Genomic DNA, 14,558 nt, shown 5'->3' with positions numbered 1-14,558 from the left:
GCCGACAGGCTGCTTGTTTTTAAATAAGGAAACATTACACTAATAAAAGAATATACCGTTAATGTTACCGACTGTAAAAGTTTGAATCATTGCCTTTCACTCAGCCCTGGAGTAATTCTTGTCAGTTTGAACACTAATCTAATATGTTTGTGTACCAGTCAAGTAATTATACACATTTAAAGTGCGGTGGTCGTCAGCACGTGTATGAATTTGATGTAAATAAACAATGTATTTTACACGCGTTGTATACGTCACTATGAGTCCCATAACGAACAGGACACGGTGCGACGACCACCGCCCTTTGAATGATGTTTTGATCAAATTGTTATCAACTGTTAAATATTTCTTCTTTTCACATATGATAACATTTAAAATATCTCAACCAAATTCAATCTGTCTACACCTCACTCGTATTTATTTTGAACATATACATGCTAAAACTGAATAAGATTAGTTAAAACAAATGCATATTTAACTTGTATAAAATCACAGAAAAAAGAAATCTCTGTCACTGAAGAGATGCTGCTGCATGAGAGTAGGTATCTTTGATATCTTGAGGGGATATGCAACTAGCAAAAATGTGAGAAATTTGAAGTACATGTACTACAGATGTTTAATATTGCTGAGGGAAAGTTTCATTAAATAAATAGCAAGGAGAAAATTAAGAGTGGTGTCTAAACTTGTTCCCATAATAACTTTCTGATTTTCTCCATACATCCGCAAGCTGTTATTTTTTAATTGAAAATTTGTCATAGCACAAAGGTTGAGAATTTGAATACTAGCCAGGCACTTGTTAACCACATCCATCCGATCACTGGTAGCATAGTGGTTGTCGCATCAGACTCATGATCGGTAGACCCAAGTTCAAATCCTACCTTAGGCTGTACCTCAAAAGGGTCGACCCCTATCCTGGGTGAGAGTGCCACAGACTCAATGGGAACCCCAATTCCACTGACCGAGATTCATTCACTAATGAATGCGACTTTGGGGTAACCTTGGTTAAGGTTCGCAGGTGCTTGTGTTCGACCGAGCCTGGTTGACGCTATGTGTCAGCACTAGCAACAAAAACAAAAGTCAGGAGAGACAACAGTGACATTCAATGTCCTAAACTGTCGCCTGGCACAAAAACATTTAAAAAAAAAAAAAAACCACATCCATCCTTGGTTTATATTTCTATCCCTATTTCAGTTGGTCATTGTCATCCTGATGTAGTGAAGGCAGGTGTGGAACAGATGAAAGTACTCAACACAAACTCCCGTTTTCTCCATGATAATTTGGCTATGTATGCAGACAAATTATGCTCGCTTTTTCCATCAAAGCTGTCTGTCTGTTATTTTACAAATTCAGGGTAAGCAAGTTAAATACATATCGACTCATACCAACATGTCAGAAATAATAACTGATTATATTTAAAAACTGACTGTTTTGTCAAATTCATAGGACAATTTGAAACCAAAACTCAGGCCAAAAAACAAACAAACTTATGTTGCCCTCAAGTCGAAAAATTGGGTCGGTCGGTCGGTCGATCGGTCTTTTTAAACTCGTGAAAACCAAGGAAATACTTGTTTACTGGTTAAAATCGTCAGTTTTTAATATTTGGGCCTATTTAAAAAAACAATAAAACAAAAAACAAATATTTCATATTTTTCGATCGGTCACTGAGGGCAACAAAACAATTTTTTTTTGGCCTTATTGATACATAGATGTGTATTACAAAGTCTACATGTGCACATCATCAGTGACACAACAGCTGATATTATAAATATGAATAATTTCAAATATACAATATTTGTTTGTTCCATCAGATCTGAGGCAAATGATTTAGCTATAAGATTAGCAAGACAACATACTAAACATCATGATGTTGTAACAGTTGATCAGTAAGTATGCAATCTGTTCCGTTAATAAAAACAGTTATAATATTGTCTGTTAACTTTTATGATTTTTCTATCCATTTATCCATCCATTCATCAATCTATCTACTCACCCATCCAGTTCATTTCTATCCATTTCAACCCTCCCTCCTTTCCTCTCTCCTCTCTTCGTTTGTTTATCCCTCCATCAACCCATTCACTCAAAAATGATGGGTCAAATACCTGTTTATTGTATCTTTTTTGTATTCTTGTTTTTGTACATTTTTGTATTCTAACGTTTACACCATTTTTTGACATCTTGTCTTCAGTGTTCACATTTTGTGATTAATAATATTTTAATGTTTATTTCAGTGCATATCATGGTCACTTGACTACGCTGATTGATATCAGTCCATATAAGTTCAATGCTCATGGAGGAGAGGGCAAAAAGGACTGGGTTCATGTGGTAAGTTACATACACAATATCAGTGGTACATTTACACAGCTTTAAGACTGAATACAAAACATAGGCAACAATACAGCTTCAACCTTTATTCAAGTCAATGTAAAAAAGTACACAGAACTGGCACGATAATACTGAATACTAAATTAAAAATATTTTTTATTGAATGATTGCTGGACTTGTTCTAGCATGATAATAATTTCACTTGTGGAACATAAAATAAATGAAAATAGATATTCTAGCAATTTATTGTCATTTTGTACATTCTTTTACTGAGAACCTTTGTTCGTCTACTGGTGGTTCACTTTATGTGTGTGTGTGCATATTTGTAAAATGAGATCACACAAATGAGCACTTAACTCTCTTGAAAATAAATTATATATGATGTAGTGTTAATAAAGCAATGTCCTAATGTGCTGTGTAGACGACAATATCACCAATGTTTGGAGTAATTTTAATGTTGTTGGATAATCCATACTGTAGAGTAAATCTTAGTATGATTTATCATAAACTAAAAAAAACACTAATACGCATGTACAGTGATTGTTATTATACATACCAAAACAAGAAGTGTACATGTGTAATAGAGAATTCCATAGAACAAATACTGAGATGTAAGCTACAATAACTGTGTTGTCATGTCACCATGAATCAGTGTCAAATACAGTCACCAATATACAGTATCAAACAATGTAAAAAATGTTTTCATACATATTGTGTCTTTAAATGGTTTTATTAGCTATACCTTGTAACATTCATTGTCTGGTGATTATAGCGTTTGCATTACACACTATCAGTTAAAAGATCACAATACTATTTTGGTTGAAATTGCAGTTGAATTATCTGGTGCATGACAAGTCGCAAATACCAGCAACTTACTAATTAGTCCCTGTTTCTGTGATGTCTCTAAAATTTTCTCAGAAATTCTGAAGCAGATATTAATGAAACTTCGCAGGTTGATGAACAAGTCTCTGCTAAATATGCACTTAATTTTTTTTTCTAGATCTGGAAATCTGGATCTAAGTGGGTTTTTTTCATGATTTTCATCCAAAATTACCTCTCCCAACAACACTGAGAGAACAACTGAGCATGCTCAGAATAAATAATTAGCTTAGATTGTGATGCTAGGGTTTTCAGTGATGTCATGACCTTGATCTGAATCAGTGACGGAAAGAAATTAATGCTGAAATCTTGAAAAAAGTGGTCAGAAATGTTGTTGTACATATATTATATTTTTAAACTGTAAAAATTGCATTCCATTATAAAAAGCCATCACTGAAATACCGGGTCAGTTGACAGTTATTGGGCGCGATTATTAGATTTGAGTAGCGCCACCACCGGCACAAAATCCGGTTTTTATATAAATGCAGAAGTGGTGTGGTAATTTCCTGCGTTTTTTTTCTTTTTGTGTTACTGGTATTTTAGAATCTTGGGCAAAAATCATAATTTAAAATGATGAACTAGTATGCAGGTCTAAAATACAACGTTGTTCTATAGGTTTTCGATCAAAAATCAACGAATGTATTAAAATATCATGTAATTTACAATGACCTTCATATTCATCATTCAAAATCAAAACATTAAGTTTGGCGTTTTTGTAAGTGTTGCATTTTTTTATAAAAACACTTTTTAATTTTCTGGTTTGACTCGGACAAAAAATATATTCGAATTCATAATTTAATATGAAAATATCAGTGCTACACTCAGCGGGCGTTGCAATTTTGACCTTTGCACTGGCGTGTATGACAAGCCATTTTCATTCTAATGATGGCGTTGGCGTAGCATGACGTGTTTATCGAGAGGTCTCTGAATCTTGAGTGTTTGGCCGTCTTCTTGCTGAATTTAAGGTAGAGATGCAGTTTATTTGGCTTGCTTTTTAATTGAGTAATTAGACAATGAAGATGGTATTATATATCCAGCATGTTATATATTTTCTGAAAGCTTATTATACAAACTTTGTAAAACTTGTCTTTATTTTAAATATCCAGAATGCGTTTTTGATTTTAGGTCAAAAATATGCTTTTTTGGACAAAAGTGGTTTAAAAAAAATTAGCTCAAAAACTTCAAGTCCGTTTGTGGGTAAAATTACATCACTGGATACCTTGGTATACTACTAATTCAAATGCGTCCACTCATCTCTCTAACGGCTTTCAAAGTCGCACAGCATGACCTCAAAGTTCACTCTTTTCTATTTTTGCATAATTTATATATCCATGTTAATTGCGGACTTGTTATTTTTGTTCCACTCGTCGTAATAAACTGTCCGGACGCATTTTGAAGGGGAAACACCTTGTCAATAATGTGTGAAAATTTCGAGGCAAATGGCCAAAGCGTCTATCAGCTATTTTAATTTAAAACCCACGAATTCACCAAAAATAGAAGACGAGGAAAAGGCTAATTTGCATATTTGCGTGTTAAACCGGGAATTACTGCTTTGTCATACTTTGTCATACTTTCTAGACTATTGAAATTGAAAGTTAACGTATAGACATAGACATTTTATGTAAAATTGTTGGACCAGAACAACTGCTCTTGAATATATAAATCAGAAACGCGTCATTCATACCAGTGTTTTGATGGGGTCGGTAAAAACACGTGTCAATGCCCAGTAAACATGACGTCATCTCATGAATAATTAAACAGGGGGTGGTCCTAGGAAGGTGACTTTTTATCACGATCAAAACATCATGGCTTCTCTTCGATGTATTTTCAATAAAAAATCTACGAGTATTTCAGAGCCTATGGTTTACCGTGAAGAGTACAAAGTGGGATATTAAATTAATTATCCTTGATTTTTATGTAGTATTTAGAACCAACTCCAGGAAACGAACGCACAATAATGAATAATCGCGTAATCCTATAATCGAAACGCGAGGCACAGAAGTTTTGTTCAGCGTTTCCAATCCCATTTTCCCACTGCAACATACTGTAAAATGACTAATTTTCACTGGGTTTATATTTCACTGATTTACCATTTCTGGCATATTCAGTGGGTTTTAAATTTACGGTTTCGTTATTTAGATAATGTGTTTTATGCTAAATTTTACATATTCACTGGGTTTTAATTTAGCGCATTTTTCCAGTCAGCGAAATAAGCCTTTACAGTATTTGTTAAAAGAAATATTTGAATTCTGTTCGTTTTTTAAGGAGGCAATTTTTTTATTTTTTCCGATTTTAGTAACGCCTTATTCAGGGATTTTCTAAGACAGTCGCAGACAATCAGCGCACGGATGTACGTACTAGTACAAAACAAATTGACGTAAACTTCCCCATTTTTCACGGAAAAAGCAAAGGTCGTGGCCGAGTTGCAGGCTAAAGAACTCAAAAATCAAAACAAAATCATCAATCAGTACGTATTATGACAAGGAAAATAAAACATCAGACGCGGAGAAGCGGTCAGCGCGTCAAAAGAGTTGTTAATGTATCAAGTTACCTCTCTCTGTGATTTATTTTTCATTGAAATTATTTGCTTGTTTTCAATTAATTTTAGCGTACCTCTGCAATTTATTTTAGCATTGTCAGTTGTTTGCTTCATTGAATTAAACGGAGTTCATCCGGTTGCAAACAAAGCTGTCTCGCACCACCTAGCACCTAGCATTGGACAAAAGACACACGAAAGTTGTATCTCCCCGACCCAGTGCAATATATCCAGTTGGAATCAAAGCTCACGTGTCCCTTATTTGAGGGACCAGATTCTGCCGTAAATTCGGGATGGGATTTAGAAAAAAAATAGGACTTTTAAGGTGTATTTTGGCGTCATTTTCGGACATTTCAATCATTCCTGGTGCCTAATATAGAGTCTAAGTTTTACCGTAGTCATTGACGCCTATTCAAGAGTATGATGTTTATTGTGACTAGCGTGAATGGGTAAGCTTCGTTTCGACAATGAGCTGTTATCACTGTGAACAATGTTAAATTATTCTTCACATGCTCAGTTTATTTTTTGAGAACAATTATTTAAAAATAAAATCTCTCAGTCAATCAGAAACTCGGATTCACGCCTTCAGGGAAAGTCACGTTTGGACGCTCACATCGATTTTGTTTTTCGTTTGGCGGGCTGATGCCTTCAGTGTAGCTTTTGCCTCTTCCGACATAGAAATCATCTGAATCTTCTTTCTACCTCTCTTTCTTTTCACACCACGCATAATGTAATGATAAAAATTAGGAAAAAACGCTGAGGAAATATAATGTTTGGTTAGCTAGCGAGCGATAACTGATTCGAGAATAATTGCACATGCGCGTGAATTGAATGAACTATGACCCGTACAATCTCGATATGCATATTGTCAATCAAAGGTCCTGTTATTTGCTTACTCATGCAAATTAGGCAATTGGACATAAACATTGCCACGTGTGAGTGTTTTTTATTTTTAACCAGAAAATAAACAGCAATTTTAATGGTGTTCCAATAAGAATTCATTGGTCAAATTTTCACAGAATGTTCTTTAGATAAAAATCTATATAAAAAACGAAAAAAACTATTTTTGATTGAAATTCACAAATAAACTGCATCTCTACCTTAATCCGAAGCTTTTATCAAAGAGACCAGTACTGCTTACTAATCGCATTGTGGTGTTTTCAGGTCAAGTTGAGGGTTTCAGTTTATTTTATTCATCCTCATCAATGGGTTATACACGGTGATGTGTGCATGGTACACGTTTATTTTCTTGAGTTGGAATTTCTTAATCTCGAATTCTTGTTGAGTATGTTGTAAACTTCAAAAAATATTTGCGTTAGCTCTGACTACTCGGCGCTTGTTTCTGGAGTGTCGAGCTTGAGACAGAAATTATATTTCTAACGTCCGGCTAATATATAGTTATATACGTTACCAAAACAGTCATTTTAATAAAAAGGATTTGAAAGTATAATGAAATAACAATGTCTTCTGTCATACGGATACATTGAAAGTGTATTAAAAAATGGGATTCTTTATCACAAAGCCCCATTTATATACACATGCTATATCATAACATTGATTCACATTGTATTTATGGTTTGTGATTTCAGTTTTTGATATCATGAATTCTAAAAAGTTTGGCTTTATGATCAATTTTCTGACCGCATTATTGTGTTAACGTACATGTCATGGCAGAAACATATAAACGCATTCTACGATTGAGGAATTGGCGTGTTCTGTAAAGTGGAAACAATGTATGGCGGATCTGTTTACACACGTTGTGTAGGGAAATGTGCAAGTAAAAGAACACAAAACAAATAACTGAAAACAATTGACAAAACAAGTACAACACAGGCCAACACATCATAGTCAAATCAGTAAAAAAGAGATATATGAACTTAATGATATTTATCAAGTAAAAGTAAAAGTACACTTTCGCGTGAAATCATGGATCATTAGTAAAAAAATCGAAATCTAGAGTACAAGTAAATGAAGATATACATTCTACAATTTTACTCTCGTAATTCGGAAGTGTCGCATTTTTTTTAAGAAAATAACTGAGCTTAAAGTCGACATATTCAGCTTTCTAACGATATCTTACTTTAATCGTGCTACACCGTCTACAAGCGAAGATATAGTACTAAGAATAATAAAAACTCGCTCTGATGACCCATTTTTTTCTAAAAATACTGCTGTCACGAATCAAGCGCACTATTTAGCACATAAGAACTAGATTTCATTATATATGGCAAAAAATTTCAAATTTTCAAAGACTGCGGTGTTCAAAATAACAGTTTTGCTGGCCTATTGGAAATACTTAATTCTATAGCCGACATTTGAAAATTGTCACGTGATCTATGTCTAATAAACGCCCTCTGTGACAGTGGGTTGCGTTCCAGCTGTATAAATCTTGGCCACAGGCGCTCGGAACGTTTCTTGGCTAATAAAAAGTGACCTATTAAGTGTGATCGGCATAGTTGGTCAGTCTTGCGTATATGTTTGGAACTGCGCATGCTTGGGCCTCTGCTTCAAAATATCCGCGTAGATGGGTTTGTTCTTATTGCTCTGGTGTTTCGATTTTCACAGGATTTAACTCGTTTTAGTTCAAATAAAGGTAATGTAAGTCGATCGATAGTTTCTACCGATATCATGCTTGAGTTGTGTGAAGCGAATCAAAATATAAATTGGAAAATCGTGTTATTTTCGGGAAGTTTCGATGCCATGGTGTCAACGCTTTTCTACCTTGTGTTATTATATGTGTAATAGGGAAATGTACCGGCGACTGACTAACTATGCCGATCCCACTTTAGGTCATTTTTTATTAGCCAAGAAACGTGCTGAGCGCCTGTGATCTTGGCCAGGCACATTGATACATGTGGTCTAAATATAGCTTCAGTTGCCAGAGCTAGTGGATCGTACCATTACAAATCTCAGTGGAAACTGTAGAGGGGTGTCAGGGCTACATTTTGATGGGAATTATAGTAGTGATAATGAAACAAACCCAGGTCCTGGTAATAGTTATTAAAGGTACATCAAGGTTTACTCAGATTTATGAATGCAGTTGCTTGAACATAGTTTGGTTGCACTTGTGTACTCTGAGATTTTGGACATGGGTCAATGGAAGTTTTCAGTTATCAGCACAATACTAGATTAAGGGAAATCACTTCACTATGAGTTGTATCCACATATTAATTCAATTGTTTGCAGATGTTCCATGTATTAATTTAACATGAGTATTTTATAATTAAATGACTGGGACTGTGACATTCATGTCTTGTTGTCTTCTGCAAGAATCGTATGTGTGATGTCCAGACGACTTTTGACATAGAAGTAATGTTTCTCATTGGTATCTAATTATCTACCTGCTTTAGTTTGTATGCAGTTGTCATGACAACATTCAATTTTTCTTGTAAGGCACCAAGTCCAGATGTATATCGTGGTATGTACAGAGATGATAAGAATGCCGGTGAGAAATACGCACTAGAGGTCAAAAAGATTATAGATGAGGCACATAAAAATGGACGAAAGGTCAGTAAACATGTATTCATAATTCATGGTTCTTAGTTCAAGGTGTGCATTGTAAATTAATTAGAGTTGATATCCATCCATGTGCTCCAAGTGGTTTTGTTCAAATTTGTTACCAATTCAAAACACAATCATTTGTACATTTATTAATTAATTATTTTAATAATTTGATTGCCGTTGAATTATAAATTCTTTGTGAAAGGTAAAGAATAGCATTCAATTGGTAACCAAATAAATTTCAGCTACTGAAGAACACTGGTGATGATTTTGTCTTGTACTTTACAAAAAATTGTTTCTAAAAACCAAACATAGTATACATGAACACATTTCACATCTTACATCTACACCTGTATCTGGTTTGCAGCCATTTTTAACCTGAATCCTAAGACAAGATTCTTTTGATTACATTTTGCAAACCGTATACCCGCTGTCAGTATATTCTTTCATGTATTCAAAATGCTAGCTAAGGGGCCATTTTGTCTTATGAAATGGTAAATATTCTAATTTAGGCATTAGGGAAAAGTGAAAGGCCTTAATTTGGTTCTAATAAATGTTTAGTCAAACAAACAAAAATTTTTGTATTTCAATTTAACAAAAAATATTTTAATATATAATGCATTGGTTTTAATTTTGTTGATAAACAAAAAGTATAGTTTAGAAGAAGTTTACGTTGATAACAGCTCATAGCCAAAATAGAGTTTACCCATTCACACTAGTCACAATAAACAATATTGTACTCATGAAAAGGCATGAAACCTAAATTGGACTCTAATTTAGACACCATGAGTGATTGGAGTGTTTGAAAAATAATGCCCAAATTGAAGTATTCACGGTAATATATTTTAGTTGGTACACAGACAAATATTTTACAAGTAAACATAATTTTTTTTTTTTTAAATTTCAATGTACTGTATATATTATTGTAACATACCATAGTCACAAAATTATGTGCTCACAAACATTCTCAAAATATAACGGTTTACTATGTATTGGCTCTGAATGCGCACATGTGGGAATTAAGGTAGAACGGGACGATGCTTACGTCATCAACGCGTAGTTCTATTTGCGGTATCGAATTACGACAATTTACGACAGTGCACTTTGCGGCTATGGTAAAATGGCGACCAACAATAACAAACGTAGTCTGCCGCGGTTTCGTGGAAAGTTTTCTAAAACTGGTGATATTCCCAGTAAGTTTCGCTCACTTAAACCATTTACTTCTAATACTAGTTTATGTGTTAAAAGTGGAAATCAGAGTGAAACTTCTAAAATATTCAACGAAAACCACGATGAAGAAACATTGCGATTGGGTTCAGGTCGCGATACTAGTAGTAGTAGTAGCGGCGGTGATTGGCGAGTTGGCAGACGTGTCGTCGATTTAAATTACGTTGCTAAGCAGTTGAACCACTGTAAAATGTGTAAAAACCCACTGAGGCTTGATTCCTGTATTGGTGAAACTCGATATGGTTTGGCAAGCATACTGTACGTACAAGTAAGTGACCCATTTTTTTTCAGTGATTTGTTTTTAATTTTATTATTATCACATCAGCTTGTATTTGATTTGTAACTTTTTTCACTCCCTCTTTTCATCCCCTTATGTGTTAATAAATATTGCAGCCACTGTCAGTATGATATCGCGTACATGTTGAAAATCACACATAACTTTATACTAGTATCCTATCTGGGTAACGACTGTCTTGGCCTTGAAGCTCGCCATGTTGTAGAGGAATGCGTTCATTTTACCAGTTACTAGTACCCAAGGTTTACATTCGTTTGTTATAATATTTATATAATACAAAGCCGTTTTATAATTTTTACAAGAATGTAATGAATTTATATTACAAATAACCCGAATACTCAGTGCATTATTTTCAAATAATGAGAATGTTGTTAGTATGTAAATATTCTTGGGTGTTTTCATATTGTGAAAGCCTAAATTATTCTACTGCACTACTTATATTTTAGTGTGATGAAGACACCTGTCAAGTAGTAAATGATGTTCATACAGGGAAGAGACATGCTACTATTGATTGCCACAGCAGAAAATGCTATGATGTAAATACCAAGTTAGCTGCTGGTGAGAAAGTCCATAGTTTATTTCACGCATACTCAGTTATGCAAAAGAAACAATGTTACCATTTTTCTTATAAATTCTTAACTTTTTCATATTATTTAATTTCATTTTTATTTATTTTGATTCACAGCATAATGTTTGTGATACTGATTTTTACAGTTAAGTATACTCATTAGTTTTTTTTAGTACCAGAACTATTATGATATGCATGTCTCATTTTCAATGAACAGAGAACTCAATACATTTATATAAAAGTCTTTTTAAAATTATTATTTAAATTGGTATTGGCCTGTCACTCATGATGTTATAAAGTATTTTGATCGAGGAATATTAAACTTCAAGACAATCTGACAACTGAAATTTCCAACTTTTTCAGGAATGCTGCATGCAGGAATTGGTCCAACTCACGTTAATGCATTATTAACTTCAATGAATATTCCTCCAGTTGATGAGAAAACACTGAAACGCAGAGAACGAGAAGTTGGTAAAGTTATAGAGGTTGTTGCTCGCCAATCTTGTAAAGATGCATCTGAGATGGAGAGATCATCCACAATCAGCAGTATTGAAAGTACTGAGTTACCAGTGGTCAAAATACCTGTATCATATGATATGTGTTGGCAGAAGAGAGGGAGAGCACACAATAGCTTGACAGGTATGGTATAGTTATCTATCCATCTATTTTTTTTTTCAATTTACAATCATTTGTAAATGGAAATACATGCACAACCTCTGTTTGGGGAGAAAACCCAAATGAAAAAACAGTGTTGAAGAAAATGATTTCTTTTTTTCAGGTGCTGGTTCAGTGATGGGATTTGGAACCAAAAAAGTATTAGACTATTCAACTCGGAACAAACACTGTAAGATGTGTGACATGGCAAGGGAACATTGTAAGAGTGTAACACCACATGACTGCAGAAAAAACCATGATGGATCATCAAAATCCATGGAATCCAGTGTTGCAGTGGAATTGTTTAAGAGGAGTGGTGATGCTGGTCTAAATTACTCCATACTGGTAGGTGATGATGACTCCACTACCCTTAGCAAACTACGAGCTGAAGTAGATGAAAATATTGGAAAATGGTCTGACATCCAACATGCCAAGAGAGCCATTGGCAACCAGCTTCACAATATAAAAAACAAACACAAAGAACTCGCACAATCAGTCATAGAGCACATTCAGTACTGTTTCGCATGTGCATTAAAACAAAACAAGGAAAACGTAAGTGGTATAAAAAAGGCACTACCAAGTATTGTATCTCACATATTTGGTGATCACAATAATTGTGATACTATTTGGTGCAAGGCCCTTACTAATCCTAACTATCTTCCTAAACACCTACCAAGACAGAAGTAGTCAGATTTACTGATAGATGTAGGCCACTTTTACATACTTTACAGCCATTAGTATCTACAAATGTCATCAGCAGTGGAATGTCTCAAAAAATAGCAAATTCTGGTCTCAATTATGAACATCTACTTTTAGCATTTCAGAGATCAGGTACAGAAGGCTTAGAAAATTTATTAACAGAAAAATTTAATGGTAAACCCAGAGTTACATCATCTCGGAAAATCATTGAGAGTTTGTGTACGTATTTTGGTAACAAGCAGACAGCTAGTGTTGAGTAAATTGAACTTGGTTATAAGTCTATGCTTATTATGCAATGTGCCAACCATAGTGTGATTTCATTACATTATTAATCTTCATTACATTACCTACCATTCTTTTGTAATACATTGTCTTATTACATTATTGATATTCATTGCATTGCTTTCAATGGAACCAGTGCCATTTTATTCTTGCCTTTATTATTGATATTTTCTTTACACCTTATTACTATCCTTTGCATTGTGAATTGCTTACTTAATATAATATTCCCTGACTGTGACAACTGAAGGAAGGCTTCCATGTATCTTAGCTTCCATGAATTACCGGTACAGTGTATATGTATTTGTAGCTGACTGGTTTAAAATGCATATCAATAAAGTATATACCCTTACACTGCATAACATTATTTATATATATATATATATATATATTTATTTATTGACAAATGAACAATTATTTTTATAGTTCACTGTGATGTTTATTTTATGGTGCAGGTTCATAAATAATGAGATTTACTCACCATAACATCTAAGACATTGTTGAATAAAGTATAGAAACTGTAAAATAACACTTATCTAAAGATTCCAAAATTAACATTGTTTCATTCAAACAAGCATGACCTATAACCCCTGGGGGAGGGGTACACCAATTGAAAATGTACACAGGTTTGCACCATGACAGTATAGATCCCTCTTTTTCATGCCCGGCCGATCTTGTTGATCCTTTTTCAGACATAAAAATCTCAGACCAAAATGGAAGTTCATACATATTTTATTTATGCATACATGTTTGTATTTGCCCAATTTCCAGTTGCTGGGGAGCCCCTACCCAAAATTAATGGAAGTACACCCCCATGCCTATTACTGGGGGAGATACCCTGCTGTACCCTGCACTGATGTTTAACATTCCTAATTTGGTAATTCTAACTCCCTCTTGTCTATTTTGATATGATACAATGTTGCTGCATCAATTTCAAGTGCATAATCTAGTTGTACAATTACCACCATTGACCACTGAGGGCGCTCTTTTAGTCTGTACAATTTCGAACATATCAGACATTTGATTCTGTATAGTGGCAGTTGTGGACTGTTGACCCACCTTTTTTTTCTAAATGACTGGTGAAGAACCATGGTTAGATTATTTTTAGCAAATTTCAAAAATATTTACCGTACATTTTTTTTTTTATTCTTGTATCTTTCTAAGTGAGCAGTTTTTTGGTTAGAAAACTGAAACATATTTTATTTAATAAATTGATTTTTAGACAAAAATAAAGATTACACATGCCTTGTTTTGTTCCAATATTTGTGTATATGACGCTGTATGCTGATAATAATACACATAGGTCTATGTTTTTTTTTGAAATATTTTAGTTCATTGACAATTAGATAAAGCTTTGATAAAATTTGACCTTTGACCTAACTTATGGCAATATCACAAATTCTGGACGGTAGATTTTTCTGAAAACTAAAATTAAGGATAATTACATTGTGTTGACCAACTATGGTAAGTTTCACTATAATCTGTCTGTAAGTGATTTTTTGAGTCTAAGGTCCTGTTCTACCTTAAGTCTCAAACGCTCATGTTTGTAAACAATAACACGCTATGGCCATCTGACGCATGCGCAGGTAACAACTAGCTCC

The 14,558-nt window shown here is 34.1% G+C and overlaps 2 protein-coding genes across 2 annotated transcripts in view; both read left to right on the top strand.

Annotated features, from left to right (window-relative positions):
- LOC100373649 (ethanolamine-phosphate phospho-lyase-like) overlaps positions 1 to 14,558 on the top strand; it is a 51,761-nt gene that overhangs the window by 11,521 nt on the left and 25,682 nt on the right. The window contains exons 3-6 of the mRNA XM_085493910.1: positions 1,189 to 1,348; positions 1,806 to 1,880; positions 2,226 to 2,319; positions 9,128 to 9,241. Coding sequence (XP_085350036.1) covers positions 1,189 to 1,348; positions 1,806 to 1,880; positions 2,226 to 2,319; positions 9,128 to 9,241 — 443 coding nt within the window. The remainder of the gene's footprint in view (positions 1 to 1,188; positions 1,349 to 1,805; positions 1,881 to 2,225; positions 2,320 to 9,127; positions 9,242 to 14,558) is intronic.
- Positions 9,273 to 13,486, top strand: LOC146730292 (uncharacterized). Its single transcript, XM_085493911.1, has 4 exons — positions 9,273 to 10,730; positions 11,204 to 11,315; positions 11,689 to 11,964; positions 12,104 to 13,486. The coding sequence occupies exons 1-4, from the start codon at positions 10,356 to 10,358 to the stop codon at positions 12,664 to 12,666; spliced, it is 1,326 nt and encodes a 441-aa protein (XP_085350037.1). The 5' UTR covers positions 9,273 to 10,355; the 3' UTR covers positions 12,667 to 13,486.

This window comes from Saccoglossus kowalevskii, chromosome 19, assembly GCF_978046115.1.
Source record: "Saccoglossus kowalevskii chromosome 19, keSacKowa6.1, whole genome shotgun sequence".
NCBI lineage: Eukaryota > Metazoa > Hemichordata > Enteropneusta > Harrimaniidae > Saccoglossus > Saccoglossus kowalevskii.
The sequence above is the reverse complement of the archived record's forward strand: the minus strand, read 5'-3'. Positions and strand labels throughout refer to the sequence as shown.